At 34.4% G+C, this 15,233-nt stretch overlaps 1 protein-coding gene across 1 annotated transcript in view; it reads right to left on the bottom strand.

Annotated features, from left to right (window-relative positions):
• LOC102808380 (band 4.1-like protein 4A) overlaps positions 1-15,233 on the bottom strand; it is a 64,796-nt gene that overhangs the window by 25,336 nt on the left and 24,227 nt on the right. Inside the window, exons 2-12 of the mRNA XM_085506906.1 lie at positions 13,712-13,816; positions 9,708-9,750; positions 8,815-8,988; positions 8,566-8,686; positions 6,460-6,636; positions 6,034-6,097; positions 5,356-5,501; positions 3,866-4,081; positions 3,433-3,531; positions 1,853-2,014; positions 1,294-1,362 (exon numbers count right to left, since the gene is read on the bottom strand). Of these exons, the coding sequence (XP_085363032.1) occupies positions 1,294-1,362; positions 1,853-2,014; positions 3,433-3,531; positions 3,866-4,081; positions 5,356-5,501; positions 6,034-6,097; positions 6,460-6,636; positions 8,566-8,686; positions 8,815-8,988; positions 9,708-9,750; positions 13,712-13,816 (1,376 nt within the window). The remainder of the gene's footprint in view (positions 1-1,293; positions 1,363-1,852; positions 2,015-3,432; positions 3,532-3,865; positions 4,082-5,355; positions 5,502-6,033; positions 6,098-6,459; positions 6,637-8,565; positions 8,687-8,814; positions 8,989-9,707; positions 9,751-13,711; positions 13,817-15,233) is intronic.

The following is a 15,233-nucleotide window of genomic DNA, read 5'->3' as shown; positions in this document are numbered from 1 at the left end:
CAAATGCTGAAAATTAATTAATTATGCAAATTAGGTAATTAATACGTACTGATATTACCATAAAAACTATCAGGTCTGTGCAGTGTCGTATGACATCTATGTACCAAGTTTCATTGAAATGTGATGATTAGTACTTGAGATATCAGTGGAAAAACCGAAAATTGACTAATCATTATGCAAATTAGGTAATTAGTATCCACGGATTATTACCAAAAACTAATCAAAACCTAGCATTAGTTCAGAGCATCTATGTACAAAGTTTCATCAAAATCCAATGAGTGGTTGTTTAGATATCAGTGGAACAGTCATGGAACCACTAAAAAATAGCTAATTATCATGCAAATTAGGTAATTAATATGCACGGATTTTTACCAAAAATTAATCAAATCTGCGCATATGTTCAGAGCATCTATGTACCAAGTTTCATCAAAATCCAATGAGTGGTTCTTTAGATATCAGTGGAACAGTCATAGAACAGCTAAAAATTAGCTAATTATCATGCAAATTAGGTAATTAACGAGCATGGATTTTTACCAAAACCTAATCAAATCTGCGCATTGGCCCAGAGCATCTATGCACCAAGTTTCATCAAAAACCGATGTATGGTTCTTGAGATAGCAGTGGAACAGTCGGACACACATACACACATACACACACACATACACACATACACACATACACACATACACACATACACACATACACACATACACACATACACACATACACACATACAGACACACTAACTGCAAAGACTCCCATTTTGTGCTTCGCACATGGGAGTCAAAAATATACATAGAAACGAACCTAAATTGAACTTGGCTGAAATCCTAGACTTGCTAATAAACAAATGTGAAAGAAATTGGATAAAACCTGTTTGAGTTATTGTAACTACAAAAAACATTTCTACAACAGAGCACCAATGACTGACATCATACTAAATGCTGAACATTTGCACAGCATAAATTTTTTTTGATAGAATTTTTGTCTGTTATGTCTCATTAAAACTTGTTACTATGAGAGAAGAAAATATGTATAATAATAAGGCCATCACAAGAATACCGCAAAGTATGAACTCAGGCAGTACGGAATTGCATTGACTGGGGTTGCAATCTCTGTACTGCCTGTGTGTACTTGCAAGTATTCATGTGATATTTTTATAGTATCTGACATATACCAGTCAACAGGACACAGCTCACAGAACTACATAAAGTCATTGATTAATGCTTGCAATATGAACTACAACTGTATAATAAGCGCTAACTGATATGATTGCACATATAGCATACATACCTTCTTCGTCTTCTACGCACATGGTGGTCTGATTCAGTATCCGATACTGAATGACATTTGCGACAATGTCTATTGAACAAAGAGAAACATACATGCATTAAATTCTAATATTATATTTAACTACCTGCAAATTAAATTTCCAAAAGTAGTCTGAATGGTGCTTTGAAGTATAATATATATAAATATATTTAATTAAATTTGAATACAATTCAATTGTGAATACTATAAAGAGTCAAACAATAAAAAGGAAATGCCACAATTAGACTTCATTTCAGTGTGGAATAAGACATTCATACCAGCCTGCCATAGCCCTAATGATTTTTAATACAATTTTAAGTTAGAGTCATGTTTTATGATCAATCCTATAACTCTGTTATAACTGTTTACTTATAATTTTGAACCAATAGATATAAATTACAGGTTTGTTTTGGACAAGGGTATAAAATTGTTTTTAAATTTGTTTATCATTTAATAAGTGCAACTGCATTTAGACTGGCCCAGTTGGGAAATACATTTTTGTTTCTTAGCTATAGGAGTTCTAAAAAGCAGCAAATGTTACCTGTGTTTCCGGTAACTGGAATCACTGTCAAATTCACTTCCTGAACCACGACGATGACAATGATGATGTCTTCCTGATCCTGGAGATCTAGTCCTCCTTTTATTGGTTGAACTTGAACTTCTTACAGAGACTGGTGAGCCACCAGCTGGTGTATACAAACCACTAAAAGCAAAAACAAAATAAGTTATTATGACAAAGCAACGGTTTTAATTTTTTACAATACTGTCATCAGGAATGGACTTCACAAGTACTAGCAAAAAATTGTCAATTAATATACAGCAATAGTTTGAATATACTTCCACAAAAATGTGACCTGAGATTTTATCAGAATTTTCATGTAATTTCTGAATGACTATGAAAGGAAGTGATGTTTGAACACAACAAAAAATGGAACCAATGATTCATAAGTCAATGAGTTACACTGTCTGAAATCAGAACATGTTATAAGAGTGAAAAATAAATTTTTTATGAACTCATGGAGGTTATTACACTTCAAAATGTTTATGAGGGATCTTTGATTTATGACTCCTCAAAATACCAAATTATGAGTAAAATGAGTGATAACCTCTTTAGCATACACGTATGTGCGGCTGGACAAATACAAATAATTTACAGCAATTTTGTTTATTTTGTTTGGAATCTGATGTCCCAATAGATGCATGCACTGTGAACAACTCAGAGAAATGCACTACTGTAAAATACTTTATTTTCGCTTGGAATTTATTTTTGCTATTTTTGCTGAAGGAATGATTCCGTGAAAATAAAATTCAGTGAATATACTTCTTTTTCTATATATAACATTCAACTTAATAAAAATCAGTGAACATAAATTCCATATAAAACACTCAAAATTAATTCCAGCTAAAATAAAGTATTTTACAGTATCTTAATTGAAGTTCATTGTTGACGTAGAACACCTTGATATATCTCAAATACTTTTTGTAATTGTTTTACCTATCTGTGGTTTGGATATACCAGTGAGATTATTGGAATGTCTAAGTAAAAGTGAACACAAAGTTATAACACAATTTTCTCAATGTGATACAGTAGTCTTCTCAATTTTCACCTCCCTAAACTATAGTGTTTTCTGTTTGATTACAGCTTAAAATTGCTGCAATCCTGATTCACAGAGTATTGGTGATGACAGGGGTGAGTGAAAAACAAATAATATGAGGTTATCACGAGAATACCTCAAAGTATACACAAAGACAGTACAGCTGGAGTATCGACTGACGCGCAGCAGAGTGCATACATTGAGGTATTCTCGTAATAACCTTATTATTATACATCTTTTCCTTCCAAGGATACACCATGGGAATGCCGAAATTCAAAATGTTAAGAACAGAATCAGCAAACTTCTTTGTGTGGAGTCCGGTCAAACTCTGGTGGCAGCCATGTTTGTTTTTATTATTAGAGGATGCTTACGCACATAATCATTCCATATTTGAAATTCGTAATTCCTAATATGGTAGGATGAAAATTCCAGGTAAAATACTGCAAAATTATGGCACGCTGTAACGCTGTAATGTTAACACATGTTATGGATACTAAAAAAAGAGAGAGACGGGTCATTCACTTACGCTGGTTTACTTTCTTCCCATGGCACAGATTTTGTGCTTCGTGATGTTGATGAGTCAGGAATATGTTCCTTCTTTTTCTGAGGAGTCATTTTAGCACCACTGTGGAAAAAATTAAGAAAAGAAACTTGGTGTTTATTATTTGTGTATCACTGAAAACATTTTGAAAACCATTAATTTATATACTGCCCTCTAGAGGTAGTTTTTAAAAGTTGAATGAAAATCTGAGATAAAGTGATAGTAAAACATATCTGGGAAAGAACCACTCATACATAAACCTTTTTATTTTGCAAGTCCGCAGAGGAGTAAGTACTAGTATAAAAGTTTTTCCTACCTATATTCTTTGTTTAAAGTGACTGAAAACTGTTCAATGGTTGCTACCTTCAAAGTCACTAAAAGCAGACAAATTTATATTAAAGTACAAACTGCACATCACCTTTTTACTGGTTCTGGGGCCACTGATTTTGTAACACCATTTTCCACCATTAGATTATCTTGATAGGGGGCCCATGGTGTTAATATTGGTTGACCTGAGGAGTCCATTTGGGCTGAAGCTCTCCTCATATACCTCTTACTAGGAAGTCTTGACACCTTTGGTGGGGAGCGTTTCACTTGAGTTGAAGCTTCAATGGCTTCTTTCTGTGTTCTACCACTGAAAAATAGATAATATTTAACCTTTGAACACCAAATTTCCTTCCTGCTCAAATTGTTCACAGTTACTATAATTTTCACTGAAACTAATATTAATTTTGAACAAAACATACAAAATGTTTTATTTGTACCTTTTGATAAAAAAATTGTTTACAACATTTTAGATGGAAAAGAGCAGACTATGAAACTATTTAATGGATGGTGCATGAAGTTGACTTTGTCACTCTCAAAAGGTTAATGGTATCATGTGCAGTTCTGGTTAGATGAAACTTACACAACACTCAATTTTGTCATGTTTATTTTGAATGTCTGTCACATTATATAGAGGTCAAAGGTCATTCTGATGACACAATATTGACATTATTTGTTGCTTGACACAGTTAAACTGTAAACTGCTTTAATTTCACAAAAAGCTAAATTTTTCATGAATTTCACATGTCAGTGAAAAAACCCTGAAATTTTGTAGGAGTAAAAATTTTGCAAAATTGTTACTTCTTTAATGCCATAAAAACCTTAAATTGTGGAAATTCCTATCAGTTGAAATTAATTTGTTTACAGTATATCAGCAATGCATTGTGGGTAGTGTGGTAATGTAATCAAGAACTTAAAGTATCTGCAACGAGTGTAATATGAGAATCCATTTAAAATCACACACATTCCAAGATAAGAGTTTTTTTCCCATTTATGTTCATATGCACTGTAGTAAATGTTTCCGACTTTTTGAATTGGACAATAACCTAACTCATTTCTATTATCACAATAAAATCATAGATACAAGTATTCAATAATGCCTTTAATTAAAATAAAATATTATCATGTATGTGGTCCTCAGGCAGGATGGAACTTTAGCTCATATCATGAAAGTCATATACTTTGTAATATAAGACCAAAAAAAGATTTTAAGTGTTATCATCATGCATATCAGTTTGAAAGCTGCACCTGCAATTTTGCATATCAGTAAAGGGCGCCATACATGGTAGAATTGGGAAATGTTTGTTTTCTGGTTTGGAGGACGTTTGTTGCTCCAAATCAACTTTGAATGAATGCATTGAAAGCATTATTTAATCAATGTTAAACACTTAACATTAAATATCTTGCTTAGTACTAGCTGTTGTACTATTAAATAAGTTTTAAAAAAAAAATTTAAAAAAAAAAAAAGATTAAAAACATAACAGACCAGAAGCAAAACTTTTTTGACCTGATACAAGAAACACTAATTTTTCTATATGTATAATCAATGCACAAATGAAAGAAAGGTAATCTGAAAGTTCTCACCTATGCCTAAATTTTGAACTACTAAATGCGGATTGACCAGTGATGTGTGGAAGACGAAAGAATGCATGCTGTTCTACGCAGCATCTCCAAAGATGTCTACAAGCTAGTTTACTTGCTAACTCAAAATAATACTCATTTTCTGTATTCTGAAACAGAAATAAGAAGATATATTAATCACAATATATTAACAAAATAACATACTATTATTAGTAAACTCCTTCATTTTTTTTATATAAAATCAATTTAAGGTTTACAATAGTAACAGTGAAGCTTTTATCGACAGATTGTATGAACCATTGCTACACATTTGATCAAGCCATTGCCAAGTTCGCCTGAATCTACTCTTACCAACATCTTGGATAGTAAACTTCATGTATCAACAGAGGAGGATATAATTATAGTATTACAACTTAAATATGTTAGACAAATAAACTCCTTCATTGCTCATATTCAAAGTAATTCATATGCTCAATAGACATCATATTTTTTTTCAAAATGTCCCCAATTTGTTCAATAATTCCAGACAAATGGCCTAAGTGTTTTCTGTTAAATTTACTGTTTTAGACCCAAAATATGGCGAATTATTAGAAATGTTTCATAACACTACATATAGTTGCTATTTTGCACAAAATGTCTACAGCTAATTTTGAAACAACTGAATCCCACTTTGTTACTTACTTCCCTTCCTATGACTCTAAGGATAAACTGAGTGTGTTTGAAGTGCACTTTAGTGATTCTAGGCCTGTAAAAAAAAAAGTTCAAGTATTTAATCAAGAGAGACAAATGTATCTTATTAGCTCATTTAAGTGAAAATGTCATGACGTCTTTTGCTCACCAGAATTTGTGGAATCAACACAGCACAATGTAGGTTATATGTACATGTACTGTTTAATTTGTATTAGAAACCATGGCTTCTATTAAAATGGTACAATGCAATAGAGGGGATGAAGCTTCTATTAGAGCACCTACACATTTGGGAAATGATGAATTTTTGGGTTTCAAAAAGAATGCGAGCAACTTCTATTAGGGATGCGGCTTTTGATACAGATTTTACGGTACTTCAGTTTTGATCACCGACAACAATATTTAATAAAAGCTACTCACCAGAAATAACTTGCTACTTTCTTTTTACTTTTATAAATAACTACTCCTGTTGGAGTTAAACCTAAAAAGTATTCTATATTGTCTTGTCCTTTGACAGGATGTAAATCAACACCATACATGTCTAACCACTTCACTCGCTCTAGAAAATTCATTTCTGCAACACATGGTAATTCTCCCCTAAAATATAAACAGAATTTTGGATCACTAAATCTTTGTCAACTACAAAATAATTGTTATAGGGTGAAAAGTTTTCAATCATTAAACAGTATTTAAACATTTAAATTTGTAAACCGTATTTACTCTATTAGAATTACTTGCACTAATTATTTTAAGGATAGCATGAACAGTAAAGGCAAATTTGGGTTTTTTGGTGACCTTGTAATAGAACAACTACGGTACACCAAAAACAACCAGTAAATGTGTGCTTTTTTAGGTCATAAAATCCTGTCATAATGAAGCCTGGATTCTTATATAATTTGGCCAATTGCTACAAAATCCACCGACATGAGTACACAGCACAAAGCATGATAATGAATTTTTTCACAACAGCGCCCTCACAGGGTATACCATATTTTCATTTGGTCTTGTCTCATATATGTACTTTGGTCAAGCGAAGATTTCAATGGCAATTGCGGAAACCGCAACATACTGTAAAATACATTATTTTCGCTTGGAATTAATTTTCACCACTTCGGTGAAGGAAAGTTTCAGTGAAAGTAAAATCAAGCGAATATCCCTTTTTCCCTATATTTTTCATTCAACTTGTCAAAAATCAATTCTATACAAAACATCCAAAAAGTCATCAGTGAAAATTAATGCCAGCTAAAATAAAGTATTTTACAGTATCTAGTTTTCTAAATCAATCGAGAGTGGGTACAAATTGAATAACTTGATATGTTAATCACTACCTTCTTTACATTTCAGCAGAGCCTAACAGCTCCAGCCTGCTTGATCTAGCAAAAACGACATTGTAAACGTGTCCAGCTCAAGCCGAATTGAGTCAAATATTTTTGCCCCAATCTTCTGAAGGAAAGTGCAGACTATAAACACAACTATTTTGTGAATTTGTGATGAAAAGAAGGAACTGGTGGTGAAAAGGCTAAAACCTAAAGTCAACATAGCATTTATTTTACATGCATCATACAGTAGCAGTGACATTAAAACCATAAAGCTAAATATCAAAATAGTTAAATTAAATACCAATGCAGTTGCAGTACATTTTAGGATTATATAGTTCTATAGAAGAAATCAGAGTTACGGTTGGAGCAGTTTAGACTTTTATATTGAGAAACAAGTTTTAGTTGTATGCTACATTCGACGACAAACGTTCGACGTTCTACTTCTATTTCGAAGGGTTTTATTTTAAATCAGGACATATATCAAACCATGGAACTATAAACCCCAGGAAGAACAACGAAACTAAGAGGATTAAAAAAACCTTTGTCTTAGTTTATCTTACAGTGCTTTCGCTTTTGTTTCCACAACATTAGTCATACTCCATGTTAGTTGCCGCCGATACGCCCTTATCAACCGCTTTGCTGGAAACGGAAAACTTGAAAAAAAAAAATTCATATCTGCGCAGGAAAATATTTCGTTCACTACGCATGTGCAAACAAGTCGGTCTGCAGGGTGACCTTCATTTAGATAAACGTTCATTTGCGTAAATCGGCTTATTTTTTAATGCGACGAAATAAACAGTCAAAATAAACATTCGACATCGCGGCAACTATCAAGTTCAAAGGAAACGAAGTGGTTGTTCTTCACTCAGCTTGTGTGAATTAAAATTGTAAACATGTATGTTTGTATTCCTCTACATCAGTGGGGTTAATATATACTGTAAGGTACTTTATTTTAACCTGCAATTCATTTTCGCTTAAGGGGTGAATCACTGAAAATAAAATCCAGTAAAAATACCTGTTTTCTTATATTTTATATTCATCTCATCAGTTACAAAAATCAGTTTCAAGAAACTTCATACAGAACAGCCAAAATGTCTTTTCAGCAAAAAATAGTTCAAGCAAGAATAAAGTATTTTACAGTAGATTGTTTTACTGTAAACTATCAGTGAATGGCATTACAGACAGATAGGAAATACAAAATACCTACTTTAATGTTTTATGAATTTTCATTATCTGATTTTCAAGTTCTTCAGTTTGGCTTGGTACAAAGCGAAACTCAGAAATATATCCATATGAATTCCTCCTTGAATCATAGTCACCGAGTTCAGCTAATAAGAAAAACCAAAAATACATTAGACGTAACAAAATTTTAACATCTATTTTAACATCTTCAGTAAAGAATATGACAGTGAATACTGGTACATTTGTATATGTATATTGGAATGATAATACTCACATTGCACACAAAATGCACATAATTCCGCAGCTATATTATGTGTACATGGGAGTCTTCCTTGTAACATATCTTTTTTGAGTTGCAAAAAGAACTGGTATCTTGTAATCTCTTCTTTCAATTTACAAGGATCTTCAACATAAAATTTGACGCCAAAATAAAGTGTATATGGTGGACCTGAAAAATAAATGCATTATATGATTTGGTATAACATCAACATTTGTTAAAGCGAGAGGGTTGTCACTTGTGCACGTGTAGGAATTGAGTCCTAAGCGACTATAACACATGCTAAAAATGCAAAGGCTCATGGGTAAATAATAACTTCTTAACATACATACATGTATATGCAGACATTTCAATTAAATTTATAAACCAATTTAGGAAAACTATATTCAAGGTAGTTATGAAAGCAATGCATCTTGGATTTGACAAGACGACAAATTAAAAAACAATCAATAAAAACAGAAAAATCCACCTTTCCCAAAAAAGGGGGCGGTTTACTTGATGCTGAAAACAAACCTATCAATGTTGATATTGCTACACTATAATATACTAGACAAATTTAGTTTTTATATCTCAATGAGAATATGAAAGAATCCTGCATCAACCCATTAGACAGCAGCAAATGAAATCATATAATGTTTATCAACATGCTTTATTTTCCCTAACCAAAACTATGAGCTTTCATGCAGGCGTGGCTTGTTTTATTTCGCTAGTAAACTGTCCTGGTACACCCCAGAGTAACATTCAACCCATACACATGGATGATATAAAATGTTACCATAATAAAAATAATGAATTTTCAAGAGTTGTATTAATTCTACCATTGCACATTATCAACACACAATTCTCATCTTTCATGGTGCCATTATTGTTATGATATTGATACAACTGACCTTTGACCTGTTTGGCAACTGATTTTGTTCCATCTAACCAGTGCTATAGAATAAATATGAGATGTGTTGAGTATCATATAATGTCAGTACCACCATCAAAGTACCTGTATGGCTATTGATGCATATGAGATGTGGTGAGTATCATATAATGTCAGTACCACCATCAAAGTACCTGTATGGCTATTGATGCATACGAGATGTGGTGAGTATCATAAAATGTCAGTACGACCATAAAGGTACCTGTATGGCTATTGATGCATATGAGATGTGGTGAGTATCATATAATGCCAGTACCACCATAAAGGTACCTGTATGGCTATTGATGCATATGAGATGTGGTAAGTATCATATAATGTCAGTACCACCATAAAGGTACCTGTATGGCTATTGATGCATATGAGATGTGGTGAGTATCATATAATGTCAGTACCACCATCAAAGTACCTGTATGGCTATTGATGCATATGAGATGTGGTGAGTATCATATAATGTCAGTACCACCATCAAGGTACCTGTATGGCTATTGATGCATATGAGATGTGGTGAGTATCATAAAATGTCAGTACCACCATAAAGGTACCTGTATGGCTATTGATGCATATGAGATGTGGTGAGTATCATATAATGTCAGTACCACCATAAAGGTACCTGTATGGCTATTGATGCATATGAGATGTGGTGAGTATCATATAATGTCAGTACCACCATCAAAGTACCTGTATGGCTATTGATGCATATGAGATGTGGTGAGTATCATATAATGTCAGTACCACCATCAAGGTACCTGTATGGCTATTGATGCATATGAGATGTGGTGAGTATCATAAAATGTCAGTACCACCATAAAGGTACCTGTATGGCTATTGATGCATATGAGATGTGGTGAGTATCATATAATGTCAGTACCACCATAAAGGTACACCTGTATGGCTATTGATGCATATGAGATGTGGTGAGTATCATATAATGTCAGTACCACCATCAAAGTACCTGTATGGCTATTGATGCATATGAGATGTGGTGAGTATCATATAATGTCAGTACCACCATAAAGGTACCTGTATGGCTATTGATGCATATGAGATGTGGTGAGTATCATATTATGTCAGTACCATGCACCATCAAAGTACCTGTATGGCTATTGATGCATATGAGATGTGGTGAGTATCATATAATGTCAGTACCATCATCAAGGTACCTGTATGGCTATTGATGCATATGAGATGTGGTGAGTATCATATAATGTCAGTACCACCATCAAAGTACCTGTATGGCTATTGATGCATATGAGATGTGGTGAGTATCATATAATGTCAGTACCACCATCAAAGTACCTGTATGGCTATTGATGCATATGAGATGTGGTGAGTATCATATAATGTCAGTACCACCATCAAAGTACCTGTATGGCTATTGATGCATATGAGATGTGGTGAGTATCATAAAATGTCAGTACCACCATCAAAGTACCTGTATGGCTATTGATGCATATGAGATGTGGTGAGTATCATATAATGTCAGTACCACCATCAAAGTACCTGTATGGCTATTGATGCATATGAGATGTGGTGAGTATCATATAATGTCAGTACCACCATCAAGGTACCTGTATGGCTATTGATGCATATGAGATGTGGTGAGTATCATATAATGTCAGTACCACCATCAAAGTACCTGTATGGCTATTGATGCATATGAGATGTGGTGAGTATCATATAATGTCAGTACCATGCACCATCAAGGTACCTGTATGGCTATTGATGCATATGAGATGTGGTGAGTATCATATAATGTCAGTACCACCATCAAAGTACCTGTATGGCTATTGATGCATATGAGATGTGGTGAGTATCATATAATGTCAGTACCACCATCAAAGTACCTGTATGGCTATTGATGCATATGAGATGTGGTGAGTATCATAAAATGTCAGTACCACCATCAAAGTACCTGTATGGCTATTGATGCATATGAGATGTGGTGAGTATCATATAATGTCAGTACCATGCACCATCAAGGTACCTGTATGGCTATTGATGCATATGAGATGTGGTGAGTATCATATAATGTCAGTACCACCATCAAAGTACCTGTATGGCTATTGATGCATATGAGATGTGGTGAGTATCATATAATGTCAGTACCACCATCAAAGTACCTGTATGGCTATTGATGCATATGAGATGTGGTGAGTATCATATAATGTCAGTACCACCATCAAAGTACCTGTATGGCTATTGATGCATATGAGATGTGGTGAGTATCATATAATGTCAGTACCACCATCAAAGTACCTGTATGGCTATTGATGCATATGAGATGTGGTGAGTATCATATAATGTCAGTACCACCATCAAAGTACCTGTATGGCTATTGATGCATATGAGATGTGGTGAGTATCATATAATGTCAGTACCACCATCAAAGTACCTGTATGGCTATTGATGCATATGAGATGTGGTGAGTATCATATAATGTCAGTACCACCATCAAAGTACCTGTATGGCTATTGATGCATATGAGATGTGGTGAGTATCATAAAATGTCAGTACCACCATCAAAGTACCTGTATGGCTATTGATGCATATGAGATGTGGTGAGTATCATATAATGTCAGTACCACCATCAAAGTACCTGTATGGCTATTGATGCATATGAGATGTGGTGAGTATCATATTATGTCAGTACCATGCACCATCAAGGTACCTGTATGGCTATTGATGCATATGAGATGTGGTGAGTATCATATAATGTCAGTACCACCATAAAGGTACCTGTATGGCTATTGATGCATATGAGATGTGGTGAGTATCATATAATGTCAGTACCACCATCAAAGTACCTGTATGGCTATTGATGCATATGAGATGTGGTGAGTATCATATAATGTCAGTACCACCATCAAAGTACCTGTATGGCTATTGATGCATATGAGATGTGGTGAGTATCATATAATGTCAGTACCACCATCAAAGTACCTGTATGGCTATTGATGCATATGAGATGTGGTGAGTATCATATTATGTCAGTACCATGCACCATCAAGGTACCTGTATGGCTATTGATGCATATGAGATGTGGTGAGTATCATATAATGTCAGTAACACCATAAAGGTACCTGTATGGCTATTGATGCATATGAGATGTGGTGAGTATCATATAATGTCAGTACCACCATCAAAGTACCTGTATGGCTATTGATGCATATGAGATGTGGTGAGTATCATATAATGTCAGTACCACCATCAAAGTACCTGTATGGCTATTGATGCATATGAGATGTGGTGAGTATCATAAAATGTCAGTACCACCATCAAAGTACCTGTATGGCTATTGATGCATATGAGATGTGGTGAGTATCATATAATGTCAGTACCACCATCAAGGTACCTGTATGGCTATTGATGCATATGAGATGTGGTGAGTATCATATTATGTCAGTACCATGCACCATCAAGGTACCTGTATGGCTATTGATGCATATGAGATGTGGTGAGTATCATAAAATGTCAGTACCACCATCAAAGTACCTGTATGGCTATTGATGCATATGAGATGTGGTGAGTATCATAAAATGTCAGTACCACCATCAAAGTACCTGTATGGCTATTGATGCATATGAGATGTGGTGAGTATCATATAATGTCAGTACCACCATCAAAGTACCTGTATGGCTATTGATGCATATGAGATGTGGTGAGTATCATATTATGTCAGTACCATGCACCATCAAGGTACCTGTATGGCTATTGATGCATATGAGATGTGGTGAGTATCATATAATGTCAGTAACACCATAAAGGTACCTGTATGGCTATTGATGCATATGAGATGTGGTGAGTATCATATAATGTCAGTACCACCATCAAGGTACCTGTATGGCTATTGATGCATATGAGATGTGGTGAGTATCATATACATGTAATGCCAGTACCACCATCAAAGTACCTGTATGGACAGCCCATGGGACCATCCATACAGGGTATAGAAAGATGATTACATACCGTCTGACTAGCTTCATCTAGATAACGTAAACCAAAATAATCTGTTTCAATTAGATTAAGATGCTGATAAACCTTTTCTAGTAACACTTGTCCTTTGATGTTTTTCTGTAAAGAGAAAACAAAATTTGAAATAATAACACACTGTATACTGTTAAATTATGTTTTGGTTCGGACATTCACTATGACTAGATTTCATGTTAAAACAATACTGGCATCAGAACTACGTGTGTGTGTGGGAGGGAGCTCACATAACAAATATTCACATATTGATGGCAGCCAGTTTATTCAGGTATACATAGTCGACATGATTTCCCATAGTACATGATGTATGCATCTATTTTAATGGACAATGAGATATTACTATACAGTGGAAAATAACTGCGATTACAACTGGTAATTCAGTACAAAAATGCAAATGAGTGCATATTGTTCAGATATATTGTTTCCTCTAAGCACGCTTGATGACTATAGCTACATCTAAACAGGTGAATTAATGTAGTGAAAACACTCAGAATATTAATAAGAGATAACCATGAACAGTAACATTTACTGTACTATAAAACCATATATATACTGTTTCTATACATGAAGGAAGTTATACATATTGTTGACCATTTCCCTAATAGACAGATGGTTTCCTGACAACCTTGTTTATACATCCCATTTTCCACACAAATTGAACAAAAAACAATTCACCAAGCCACTGTGAGTTTAGATAAGCAGTTTTTCATTGTCTCCTTTTAAATTTTAAGCTGCACTTTATAAATGAAAATGAGATACAGTAAGTATGGTTACTATTGTAACTGTTTATATCACATATGCCATACCTATCCCTACCCTGAGGGTACATACTGACATGCTAGAAAAGATGGTCACATATTACCTTTTGTATCACATATGCCATACCTATCCCTACCCTGGGGTACATACTGACATGCTAGTAAAGATGGTCACATATTACTGTTTATATCACATATGCCATACCTATCCCTACCCTGGGGTACATACTGACATGCTAGTAAAGATGGTCACATATTACTGTTTGTATCACATATGCCATACCTATCCCTACCCTGAGGGTACATACTGACATGCTAGAAAAGATGGTCACATATTACCTTTTGTATCACATATGCCATACCTATCCCTACCCTGGGGGTACATACCGACATGCTAGTAAAGATGGTCACATATTACTGTTTATATCACATACGCCATACCTATTCCTACCCTGGGGGATACATACTAACATGCTAGTAAAGATGGTCACATAATACTGTTTGTATCACATATGCCATATCTATCCCTACCCTGGGGTACATACTGACATGCTAGTAAAGATGGTCACATATTACTGTTTGTATCACATATGCCATACCTATCCATACCCTGGGGGTACATACTAACAAGCTAGTAAAGATGGTCACATAATACTGTTTGTATCACATATGCCATACCTATCCCTACCCTGGGGTACATACTGACATGCTAGTAAAGATGGTCACATATTACTGTTTGTATC

This window comes from Saccoglossus kowalevskii, chromosome 13 (genome assembly GCF_978046115.1).
Source record: "Saccoglossus kowalevskii chromosome 13, keSacKowa6.1, whole genome shotgun sequence".
NCBI lineage: Eukaryota > Metazoa > Hemichordata > Enteropneusta > Harrimaniidae > Saccoglossus > Saccoglossus kowalevskii.
This window is presented reverse-complemented; position numbering and strand designations above follow the sequence as displayed.